The 12,376-nt window shown below is 66.2% G+C and overlaps 1 protein-coding gene across 1 annotated transcript in view; it reads left to right on the top strand.

Annotated features, from left to right (window-relative positions):
- PKP1 (plakophilin 1) overlaps positions 1-12,173 on the top strand; it is a 45,440-nt gene extending 33,267 nt beyond the window's left edge. The window contains exons 7-14 of the mRNA XM_041767224.1: positions 754-868; positions 2,434-2,589; positions 3,319-3,495; positions 4,749-4,902; positions 5,248-5,434; positions 6,021-6,105; positions 8,642-8,741; positions 9,609-12,173. Of these exons, the coding sequence (XP_041623158.1) occupies positions 754-868; positions 2,434-2,589; positions 3,319-3,495; positions 4,749-4,902; positions 5,248-5,434; positions 6,021-6,105; positions 8,642-8,716 (949 nt within the window). The 3' untranslated portion in view covers positions 8,717-8,741; positions 9,609-12,173. The remainder of the gene's footprint in view (positions 1-753; positions 869-2,433; positions 2,590-3,318; positions 3,496-4,748; positions 4,903-5,247; positions 5,435-6,020; positions 6,106-8,641; positions 8,742-9,608) is intronic.
- The last annotated feature ends 203 nt before the right edge of the window (positions 12,174-12,376 follow it).

Here is a 12,376-nt window from a genome sequence, read left to right on the forward strand (position 1 = left end):
TAGAAGCCGGCTCGTGGGTGCCGGGTTGGAGGTGAAGCGGAGAATGGGTCCCCTGTAGGGCCACGCCTTGCTCTGATGGTGCTCCTGGGAGCCCCAGAATGAGGGCTGCAGTCGGCCTGGGCTCCTGTGGCTCAGCCTCCATCGGTGGCCTCCAGTGAGCAAAGCCAGAGGACCAAGGACTCAATGGGGCGCCCGCACCAGGCGAATAGGCCCAGGCTGCTTGGGAAGGAGCCCACAGCTGGGACAGAACAGAGCTTCCCATGGGGAAGCAGCACGTGGCCCCCAGCCGAGCACCCCTCGGCTCCATCCTGAGACCCGGCCCCTGGCCCCGGCACCCCCCAGCGCTTCTCCTGCCCCGCAGAGAGAAACTGGGCAGGCCGAAGCTTCCAGCCCCCGTTCGGCAGGTGCCCACAGGTGGGAGGACGTGTGCCTTGGCCTGCCAGCTGCCCCGGAGCCCGTGACAGTCATAAAGTTCCAGGCCTGGGGCCCAGGTGGGCAGACAGGGGGGTGCACGGAGCTGAGCTCAAATGAGAGCCCACCCAGCCTCAGGCAGGAAGGCGCCGCAGAACTGGCCGGAAGACGTTCCCTTCCCTCGTCCTCGTTTCTCTGGCTTCCTCTCCTCCTCCCCGGCCTCCAGCCTCTCCCCATCCCCTCTGCCCCTGTGCCCCCACCTGCGTGGCCCCCGACCGGCCTCCTCCCTACACCCTCCCCTGCTGCCCTGCCTCCTCACACCCTCCCTGTTCTCTCCCCCAGGAACCTGAGCTCAGCCGATGCCGGCCGCCAGACCATGCGGAACTACACGGGGCTCATTGACTCCCTCATGGCCTACGTCCAGAACTGCGTGGCCGCCAGCCGCTGTGACGACAAGGTGAGGGCGCCCAGCTCGCACCCCACGCCGGCCCCGGGCCTCCGTCCTCCTCTCTGTCCCGAGGTCCGAGGCTCAGGGCCTCCCCCAGCCCGTGAGGGCGGTGCCCTGGACTCACTCCTGTCCCCGGCTCCACGAGGCAGGCCTGTCGGGGCCCTTACGGCACGGCCTGGGGACAGGACAGAGGCCCAGGGACCGGCCAGTGAGGGGGAGGGCTGGGTGCAGAGGGCTCCGCTGTCTGGGGCATGGGGGGCAGGGGCAGGTCCCCGTCCCTCGCTTAGAGACACCCCCGTGACGTCTGTTTGTCCGTCTGCGCTTGGCGTGCCCGGAGGTGACCGTGGTCCCAGCTACCTCATGGGCTGCTTGAAGGGCTCAATGACGCAATAAGCAAAGCACGAAGAGGGCCGGGCACCGGGTGAGCTCTCCGCGACCTCCGCGGCTCCCGTGGTCCTGAGGACCCACGCTCGTGCCCCCAGGGACCCTCCCTGCACTGGGGCTCTGGCCCCCCCACCGCTTCCCGCTGCCTCCCAAGGAGGCCATTGGCAAAGCCACCCTCCTGTCCCCTCTGGACTTCTGGACACACTGTCACAAAGAGACAGAAAGGAAAAACCACGGAGGGAAGAGAAACTGAGGGCTGAGATGTTTGTAACAAGCACGGCAGGACAGCGACTTGGGAGGACAGCGAGGTCCCGCGGTCCCCAGGTGACCGGGGACTGTCGGGGCATCACGGGCACTGGGTCCCGCACACGGTCTCCCTGTGGAGAGATTTTGTCTCTCCCTCCTCCACTGGAAGTGACAGCGGAGCCTCAGGAGAGACACAGTCAGGGGCTCAGCCAGGTCCCTAGGGGCATCACGTTTTTCTGCTCTGGAAGCGACACCCCGTGTCCTGTGTAACCCGGACCCTGCAGCCCTGAGCCCCTCAAGCCCTAGCGGGGCCAAGCATCACTGGGACAGGGGGTTTGCTGGCCCAAACCGCAGCCTGTCCCCAGGGGACAAATGGGTCGGGGTCCCAGGTCTCACAGCCCATGCGGACGTGGGGTAGGTCAGGCACCTCTGGTTTGGGGAGCCGAGGACCAGCCAGCCGTGAAAGGGGAATCACAGGGACGTGGGGGCTCCAGGGCTTTGGAGCCTAAATACGTCAAGGCCAGTCCTGGAATTCCTGCCAGGACAGGTGTGTTCTCAGGAGCCCGGCCCGACCGCCGGCACAGTGGCTGTAGCGGTAGAAGCAGTGGCCGCTGCCAGTCGTGTCCTACTATGTGCTGCCCCATGGCGGGCGCTTCCAGGCGCTTCTGATCTGCCCAGTAGCCCAGTGAAGTAGGTGCCACAGTCCTGTTTTACGACTGAGAACCCGGGGCCGGGAGGGGAAGCAAGCCACACCCCCGGCTGGGAAATGATAGAACTGGATTCAAATCCAGGCTCGGGGAGGTCCGGGGGGTCGCTGCAGACGGTGGCGGCTGCCCGTGCCCGTCCCTCCTGGGGCCCCTGGCTCGTTGGCTCGGGCAGGCGTGCGCCCAGGAAGCCCTCGGGCCGGGCCAGGCTCAGCCGCCCTGCTTCTGCTTGGCCCCTAGTCCGTGGAGAACTGCATGTGCATCCTGCACAACCTCTCCTACCGCCTGGACGCGGAGGTGCCCACGCGCTACCGCCAGCTGGAGTACAACGCGCGCAACGCCTACACGGAGAAGTCCTCCACCGGCTGCTTCAGCAACAAGAGCGATAAGATGATGGTGAGCACGGCCCCCTCGCGGAGCCAGGGCCCCTGCCCGCCACGCACCCCGCTGGCCCGCTGCCCGGCCCACCCTTTCCCCTCTGTCCCCACGCCCACCCCCGAAGCCTGAACGCAGCCAGAGGGCCCAAGCGCAGGCCAGAGCCCGGGCCCCGGGCGGCTCCACTCTCTGGAGCTGGGGACTGGCCTTCCGTCCTGCACACAGGGGGGATCCGTGCTCTCCACGCTCTGGGAGCTCCGACCACCCAGAGATCAAAAGCTCCAGCCCCCCGTTTGCAGAGCTTTCCCCTCTTACGCGTGCTTGGCAAGTCTGGCCCGGCCTCCCCACGACCCGGGAAGGTTTGGGGCTAGCCAGCCCTCCGAGCCCCCCTGGCCCAGTTGCCACCAACTCCCAAGCCTCCCAGGTTCTCCCCCAGAAGCGGGAGGGGGCTGTGGACGCAGGGTCAGGCTCCCCCCACTGGGTGCAGCTATGGAAACTGGGCCCCGGACCCGGGTGAGTCAGGCTCGGGATCTGACTCCGGGAGGGGAGGAAGCACCGCGGTGTGAGACCCCAAAGCCGCCCGGAAGGTCTGGGCAGAGCTGGCCTGCGGCACCCGTCCCAGGATCCCGAGATGGTCTCTGCCCCCCTCAGAGACAGCCCCGCTCACCTCTGCGGAGCCTCCCATCAGAAGCAGCACCCTGAGGTGGGGGGCACCCAGATGCTCCCTGCTGACCTGCCCTCTGTCCCCAGAACAACAACTACGACTGCCCCCTCCCGGAGGAAGAGGCCAACCCCAAGGGCAGCAGCTGGCTGTACCACTCGGATGCCATCCGCACCTACCTGAACCTCATGGGCAAGAGCAAGAAAGACGCCACCTTGGAGGCCTGCGCCGGCGCCCTGCAGAACCTGACGGCCAGCAAGGGGCTGGTGAGGAGCGGCCTCCTCCCTCCCCGCCCGCCGCGTCCCCGTCGCTCCAACCGGGGCCTGGCTCGCCTCCCTTCTCTGCCCTCCCACAAGCGTGTCCAGGGTCTGAGCCCTGTCGGACACCCGTGGGCTTCGGAGCTCGCTCCTACAGACACGCACAGAGGCAGCGTCACATGTGCCGGGGGAGCGATGAGGAAGGAGAAGCGGCCCAGGCCCCTCTAGGAACTCGCAGGCAGGGGCTGGGGGGGACCCACGCCCGTGGGATTCCCTATGTGCCCGCGGAGTCCCCTGTGCCTCGTGACTCCTGACCCCACGCTGGGCCCTGCCTGGGGGGTGGGGGGGACACAGGGATGGAGCATGTTTGTGGCTGGAGGGGTCTCCCGTGTGTGGAACCGGCAGAGGGGAAATGGAGGGTCGGGAGCACGGGCAGGTCTAGAGGAAAGCGGGGCCGACTCAGTAGATGGAGAGGCCAAAGCGAGGCTGGAGGACCTGGCGGGCGGCGTGGCACGGAGCACGGGGCCGCTGCGGTCTGCAGGCGTCGGTGGGGAGGCAGCCGGCAATCCCTCCTCTTCACTTAGCACAAAAGAGAATCAGGTGGAAGCTGGACCAGGGTGAGCGGAGGGAAGGAAGGAACTTTCCTGACCTGACTATGAGAGGATGCGGCTGGGGGTCTGCAAGAACTGGGAGCAGTCTGGGCCAGTTTGGGAGCAGGCGACCGCCAGGTGGCTTTGTCGCTAGAGACACAGATGAGCGGACCTGCTGGAAGGGGCCCTGGGCTGTAGCTGCACCTGCGCACCAGTCCGTCCTGGGCGGGACCCAACACATAACGTATTGGGTTCTGCGGAGGCGTGGAAGCTGGAGGGTGGTCGGTGCCCCCTTAACTGACAAACACCACGGACCGCGTGAGCGCCCCGGCTGGGAACCGTCAGGGAGGCGGGCTGGCCTCCTGGGTGGGCAGCGGCATCGGCCCAGGCACCAGGGCCGCTGCAGCGCGGGGCCCGAGACGTGGCTCTCATCACCCTGCGGGCCCAGGCGGGTCCGGGAGTAGAGGTCAAGGTCAGGAAGGTGGTGCATTTTTGCCCGGGAGCTCCGTTGGCTCCTGGGGCGCCAGCACATCGGTCTGTCGTTGCCCGTGATCCCAACACGAAAGAGACAAAGGTGCTGGGGCTCCCTTGTTTGGGATTTCCCGGCCGGGTCCACCGCGGCCCCCGGGCAGCCCCAGGCGGGAAGGCCCTTACCCGGCCCTTCTTTCTCAGATGTCCAGTGGCATGAGCCAGCTGATCGGGCTCAAGGAGAAAGGCCTGCCCCAGATCGCTCGCCTCCTGCAATCGGGCAACTCTGATGTGGTGCGGTCCGGAGCCTCGCTCCTGAGCAACATGTCCCGCCACCCCGTGCTGCACAGAGCGATGGGTAAGTGCCCCCCCAGCCCCGGACCACCGCGCGCCCCCGGGGCCTCCAGCTAGGACTTGGCAGACGCGCCACTTTCCAGAGCCGGCTGCAAGGCCACCCTCTCACCCACCTGAGGGCGGGCATTCCACGACTGAGGCTGGGAGGCAGCAAGGGCAGGTCACCCCGAGATGGGGAGCAGGTGTGCAGAGGTCGCAGCTGGGTCCCCCCGCTGCGTTGTTGCTCTGAGGAGTCTCCTTTCCAGGACCCTGGCGAGGGCAGTCAGGGACTGTGGCCCCAGGGGGAGCCCCTCGGCCCCTCCCTCCCCGGGCCCTCTGACCCTGTGCCCTCCGCTCCTTTCTCTCTCAGGGAACCAGGTATTCCCCGAGGTGACCAGGCTCCTCACCAGTCACACTGGGAACACCAGCAACTCGGAAGACATCCTGTCCTCGGCCTGCTACACGGTGAGGAACCTGATGGCCTCCCAGCCGCAGATGGCCAAGCAGTACTTCACCAGCAGCATGGTCAACAACATCATCAACCTGTGCCGCAGCAGGTGGGCCGGGAAGGGGCTGGCCTCCTGCCCACACACCTCCACCCCACCCTGCCCGCTCCCCAGGCAAAGCAGGCGGCTCCCTGAGAAGGCCCGGGGTGGGGGGCAGGGGAGCAGCAGCGCCTCGTGCAGACAGGGGGAGGCTTGGACACAGAGAAGGTCCAGAAGCCAAGAGCACTGCGGGGCGGAGTCCAGCAGCCAGGCCTCCGGGCTGCGCAGAGGGGACAGAGGCAGTGCATCCTCAGCTGCGGGCCACACGGGAGGGTCCCCAGAGGGTCAGCAGGAGACACGGAGCAGCGGACCCCGCCGGGTGGGAACTTTTTTCTGCTCCGTGAGGCTTCTTCCTCCCAGGACGAGGGCCGGGGGACCAGAATGGCCCCCGAGACAGTCCTAGGGTACTTCTAAGTGGGCAGGGCCACGGGGTCGTGCCCAGGGTACAGAGTGACCGGCCCAGTGGGGCTCCTCTCTCATGCACGCCCGGGGCTGCCCCACATCTCTAAGGCCCGAAGGGGAGGGGAGGAGGCAGGGGGGTGCTCATTCTCATGCCTCCCCGAGTCTCACCCCACAAATGAACTTCCCGCCTGCCCAGTGCCTCACCCAAGGCTGCGGAAGCTGCCCGCCTCCTCCTGTCCGACATGTGGTCCAGCAAGGAACTGCAGGGTGTCCTCAGACAGGTAAGGGCCCGCGCCGTCCCACCGTCCCACCGCGCGCCGCCCTCCACCCCTGCCCCCTGCCCCGGAGGCTCTCCCGCGCGCCCCCTGCGCTGAAGCAAACCCAGTGGGGCGAGAAGAGGGAGGCAGTGGCCAGCCCGCCCCGGGGGAGCCCGCGCGACAACGACACCATCACCTCTGAACAAGCCTCTGGGCTGGAATCCCGGGAGGCTGCTGGGCACGCGGAGGGCAGAGGGAATCAAGGAAGTGTGCGAGGGGCCCGGGGCAGGATCCCTTAGGAGCAAACTGAAAAGTGCGGGAACAAAAGGCACAGAATTCGCCCGAGGGCCTGGTGTAGCTGCACAGGTCGGTGTGGGCCAGAGCCCGGGGGCCCTGGGGGGGTTGAAGTAGAGAGTTTCATGATTAAAGCAAACCTGGAAGCCCCCCTGGTCGGCAGGGGCAGTCAGAGGGACGGGGAGGTGCCTGGCGCAAGCCTGGAGATGCTGTGGCCACACTGCAGAAGCGGGTGGGTGGCGGAGAGGCCGGGCAGCCCTGTGGGAAGAGGGAGAGCAGTCCCGATATCAGGAGTCCGAAGGGATGGGACTGGGTGCGGGTGCGGGTGCGGGACCCGAGGAGAGAGGCCAGGCTGCCACGCAGGCGGGAGCGCTGGGCGGGCGAAGCCACAGGAGCGGCAGGCCCGTCATGGGGCACAGGTGTGGGGGCGCCCGGGGGAATAGGGCAGAAGCAGGACAGGAGCCTCCCCTGGAGCTGGGGAGCTGGAGGGGCTGTGCAAGGTGGCCAGGAGGGGCCCGAAGCCCGTGGGGGGCAGCACTGGCAGGGGGCGGCGGCTCCAGGGCTGCTGAGGCCGCAGGGAGGACCCGGACGTGGGGATCCTGAAGCGCCGCCTGTGAGGGCCCTGCTGGCGACTCTAGGGGAGCCCTGGGGCCCCTGCATGGGCGAGGAGGGGTGGGGAGGATGGAGCAGGGCAGAGCTGCGCCCCTCAGTTTGGCCCAGGAAGGAGGAAGACAAAGGGATGGGGAACAAAGGAGCCCTGTTCCATGGCAGAGGGGACCCAGGCGTGTTTGTCGTGGGATGCGGAGGAGTGGACAGAGCAGGAGACGGTGAAGGGGCAGCGGGAGGACGAGGAGACCACAGGACCCAGGGGGCGCAGGGGGTGGAGGGAGATGCGGGGGGACAGCCGCCCTGCAGGGAGGAGACCGGAGGGAGGCCCACGGAGGTCAGGGTCGACGGGCACGTCGGAAGGCCCGGGCCGGGGGGGACCCTGTCCCCTGGTGGACAACGCAGCGCTCCTCCCCGGCCCCCCGCCCCCCACCCGCCTGCAGCCGCCCAGGAGACACAGCGGAAGGGAGGCGGGGGAGGACCCTGGTGAGAAGGCCCTAAGCCCTTCCATGGGGTCCAGAAGGGTCGGCCCACCCGGGGATCCCGAGACCACACCCAAGGCGAGGCACACGGACAGCCCCCTGCCTAGTTAGGCCCCTTCCGGACAGAGCCAGCGGGAACCAGCTCGCCATTGGGCACCCCCGGCTCCCCGACACCTGACGGGGGGCCGCCTGCGCCCGGGCCGCACCTCCACCTCCGTCGGGTCCTGTCAGCCGCAGCGAGGGGGGGTGACCCTCTAGAGGAGCCGCCGGTGGCTTCTGTGCACCCTGCGGAGTAGGAGTTTGCCGTGATGAGGGAGTCACGCAGGAGCAGCCGGGACCCAGGAACGCGCTCCTGGGCTCCCTCCACCGAGTCCAGGCACACAGGAGCGAGCAAGCGTGGGCGGCGGAGAACCAGCACCGTGTGGTGCTGCCCCGACCCAGCGGGCTGCGGGTTCCCGGCACCCGGGATCTGGATCCCTCGTGTTCCCACAGGCCGGACTGAGGGCGGGCTGCCCCGGGGGCCCCCTCCGCTGTCCTCGTTCACTGCAAAGCACTTATTGAGCGCCTGCTGTATGCTGGGAGAGGCCACAGAAAGGAGATCGTGTGACTCCTCCGCAGGCGCGCAGGGCTGGCGGGGCCGAAGGGGGGAGGACAGGCAGGCAAGCGGAGCCCACGGAGCCCACGGAGCCCACGCGCCCGGCAGCTTCTCAGGGCCGGCACCCCGCCGCTGCGGCGAGTGAGAAACGCTGGACCAGACGCGTCCTCCCTGCCAAGGGCTCTTGTCAAGATGGGAAAGGAAAGCAAAACCCCGGACGGGGAGAGCCAGAGGGAGACAAACAGCTGTTCTAATGTGCTTGTGGGTATGGTTGTGTTTAAAGAGTAATGACCGTGAGCTTGAAGCCCTCGTGGGAAATTCGGATTTCTGCGGGTGCGCGTGGGAACCGCAGAGGCGCTGCTGGAGGCCCAGACGCACTTCACTACCCGGGCGAGCCGGGGCCTTGGTGGTGGCTGGTTAGGCCGGGCTTGGCCCTGACACACGTGTGCAAGGCCTCCAGGGCCCCGGCTCGAGCCCCAGGACACCCTGGGAGGGCAGTCGCCGGCCCCACGGGAAGTCCCACCGTTTCATCCTAGAGCATTTCATGCAGCTGCTGTTTCTCCCCACCCCCCCCCTCCTGCAGCAAGGCCTGGATAGGAACATGCTGGGGGCCTTAGCCGGACCCAACAGCCTCAGGAACTTCACCTCCCGATTCTAAGGGGCCGAGCAAGTACAGATTGCAGGTAAGAATCGGCTCCCCCCCGGGCAGAGGCACCTCCAGGACACTCGAGGGCGAGGCGGGGCCTGAGCTCCCGGGGGACAGCCCGGCCACGGCTGACACAGGGCCTGTGAGGACAGCCGTATAGACCACTTGGCTAGGGTGCCGTGGGCCGTCCCAACCACAGGCCATTAGGGGAGTGCAACGTCCTGAGAGCGTCAGCAGGCCGGACATCTGCACAGAACTCCTAGGTACAGCTGTGTAGGTTGTGTACTGCACAACCTGGGAAGTGCCGTTCCAGCTTTGCACACCTACTGCTCTCTTCCTTATCCTTTTTATGATTCACTTTCCAGTCCACACAGGGCTAACGTGGATAAGCTTGTTTCCAGCTGCTGATTGCAGGGGCCGAAAGCTCAGAGCCGGTGCCTACGACAAAGGCCTATGCAAGCCCTAGCTTTCATTAGAATCGCCTGGGATGCTCCCTAAAGCACACACTCCGGGCCCCGACCCCAGCCGTTGTGACTCGGTGGCTCTGGAGTGGAAAGTGCGTCCTTAGACTACAGCACCCAGAGCGTTTCTGATGCAGGTGACATCAGCAGGCTTCTCTAGAGGGTCACCAGAGATGTGACCTGGTGTGGAGCCGTCTGCGGAGAGCCAGGCGTGAGGACAGGGTCGTCCCCTGAGCTGAAGGGGGCTCTCTGCCAGCACCCTGGCACCTGCGGAGGGTCCTGGTGGGGGAGAGGGCTGTGAGTTTGACGCAGATGAAGATAAATAAGATGTCAGACACCTTCTCCTGGCAGGTGCGGGTGGAGGGGGTGGCAGGATGGGCCAGACCTCCCGGTGTGGCGGTGTCTCCCTCCACGTGCTAACCGGACGCCTTCTCCTTTTCCAGAAATGATACAACCAAGCTGAGAAGACCTCAGGCCTTGCCGGAGGGGTGGCTCTGTCCACCCCGTGCAGTGTTTGGAAAGGTTCAAATGCAATGGAAAGCAACCCTGAAAACTGTGGATGATGGAAATATTTTTAGATTTTTTTTTTTCCTTGGGGGAACTGGCAAGCAAGGAGGGGGGGTTGGGAAGGGTGGGGGGGACTTTTCTTGAGTTAAAGGGGCTTATGTTTCATGTCAATACTTCTTCCGCTGAGAAATGGTATATATATATATATATGTACGATGTAAGTGTGCGCGCACGCGTGCACGCTTGGTGTGAGCGCCTGAGAGCATGACCACAAACTGCAAAAAGCTAAGCTGTTCCTGCAGGTCCTGCGGTGGGAAAAAGGACTGTCCCATGTTTCTACGCTACCTGTGCTTTTCGATCGGTTCCCAAATGTGTCATGCCGGGGCCGGGCGGGCGCCCAGGGCGGGGAAGCGTCACAGGGGAGCCGTCTCCGGGGTGGGGGAGGCCCACCTACCCCCACGAGAGGCAGCTTTGCAGGAAGGGAGGCTGGCAAGACGCAGCTGTCTGATGAGACTGCGCCTCCTGCATCGCCACGGGGCTTGGGGCTGGATGGGGTTGGGCTCCAGGGGACGGGCAAGGACAGTCACGCTTGCTTTGCTGTCTGACGCCTGTTCCGGGGGAGCAGGAGGCAGCAGACGGGGCTGGCCGTTCTCCGGGGTGGATACCAGTCAGAGGAGCCTCAGCCTAGAAAGCATCTGCCATCAGGGGCCTGGCACCTATTTGTTTCAGGAGAAAGAAGGCAACATGGTGCTCAGAGCCAAAGAGCTGTTGGGGGAGTGGCTGTTTGGCCTTCCTATTCCCAGGGGAGAGGGGACAGGCTGGGGCTGGACAGACAGACACCTGCCCCAGGCTCCGGTGGGACAGTGGCCGCTGGGAAATGAGGCAGGAGGGTCTGCGGAGTGGGAGGGGGCGTGCCCTGGGTTCCTGGAGCTGCCACTTCCGGGCACCTACAAGCCCCAGCCCCAGCCAGAGCCCGTCCCCACCTTCCCTGGACCCTCAGCCATCCTGTCTCCACCGTGTCTTTGGGGAAAACCACAGTGGATGTGATATAAGAGGCTTGTCAGGGGCGCCGGCCACACCCGGGGGCCCAGGCGGCTGCGCACTGCAGAGGGGAAGCAGCAGCGGGGGCTCCTGGGGTCAGGGCCTCCGGGGAGCACTCGCTGTCAACAGCCTCAGTCCACACTGAGCCAGAGCCGAGCAGGTTCCCAAGGCTCCCCGCTGTCCGCCTCCACCACCTGCCTGCGCCCTGGTGGCCTCAGCCCGGAGTGCCCACGGCCTCTCTGCTTCTCCCCTCAGGCCCCGTGCCCCCCCCCCCCGGCCCATGCTACCCCCCTAATCCGGCCCCACCCCTCACCCCAGCAGTCAGGCCCAGAAGGCCCCTTTCTGGACTGAGGACGTGCCTGTTAGGACATGAGACAGACCGGGGCCAGACGTGGGATGACAGGCCACCTGCCCCCTATCCCCGGCTACTGTGGGCCCTGCCTGCTGGTGATGGAAGGCCTACTCCTGGCTCCCGCCCTGGCTGTGGGTTCCAGGAGGGTCCTCTGCCAGCCACCAGGGCTCCCAGGAATTCGCTCCTTAGAATAAAATACGGAGCACCCAGAGGTGCCAGGCAGCGTCCTCAGCACTCAGCATCCGTCAGTGAACAAAACAGCCCCCGGCCCTGTCCTCACGCAGCTTCCGTTCTCCAGGAGGAAGCAGGAGATGCAGCTGTTGGGCTTTGGGGACCCCCAGTCCCATCAGGGCGGGAGGGAAACAGCCCAGTACAGGGAGTGTGGGGGCCCCCGGCAGGGGGTGGGGGCGGGCTGGGAGCCGTGGGCCAAGGGCGAAGGTCAGGCCAGGCCTGATGTTGTAGCCTCTCTTGTGCTTTCTCGGGCCTGTCCCCCGGGCCTCTGACCCACGGCTGTCACCTTGGAAGAGGCACAATGGAGAGGGTCCTGAGGGCGCATTTCCTAAAGACGGGGAGGACGGGGCTTGCCCAGGACGGCTCAGTAGTCTCAGCACGCAGCGGCCTCACGCGACTCGGTTGACTCCCCAAACAAGACATTGCAATTTGGGGCCAGCGAGGCAGGACGGAGACCACCCAGTCTCTGCCTGGCCCTGCCCTGCCCCCAGGATCTCTTGTGCTTGAGACAGAGCCGCTCACTGGCCACCGGCAGCCTGTCCAGTGGGGGCCAGACCGCCGCCCCCGCGCCTCCCCTAGTGACGCAGTGAAGGGCTCTCTCCGGACACGCGGACACGGTGCTGTTGCCTCCTGCCCGCCCCAGAGCCCAGCGGAAGGCTGGGGTGGCTGGGAGGGGAAGGCCGGGGTGATGGATGGGCGAGGGAAGCCCGGGGGATGATGCTGGAGCACCCGGGACCCCCGGAGCGCACCCCTCCCTCTGCGCCCTGCTTGTGTAAGAACGTCGTGCTGGCCCGGCCCGGGGCCCCTGTGTGATGCACTATGTATTTGCTTTTTTTGGAAATATAGGAAATCAATAAAGTGCTGGCATTTCTTTGAAGCTTGTGAGCCGTGAGTTATTTGGGGGGGTGCCGCTGAGGCAAGAGGAGCCGCTCGCTCCTTTCCTGAGCCTGTGCCGGGCGAGGGAGACGGCGCCACGTCCGTGCCCTTGAGCCCCACGGTGGCTCCGCGGCGCCACCATCGCTACCCAGTCCCACGAATGAGTCACGCGAGGCTTAGAGGGGAGCCGGGATGCCCCGTGTG

This window comes from Vulpes lagopus, chromosome 1 (assembly GCF_018345385.1).
Source record: "Vulpes lagopus strain Blue_001 chromosome 1, ASM1834538v1, whole genome shotgun sequence".
Classification (NCBI taxonomy): Eukaryota; Metazoa; Chordata; class Mammalia; order Carnivora; family Canidae; genus Vulpes; species Vulpes lagopus.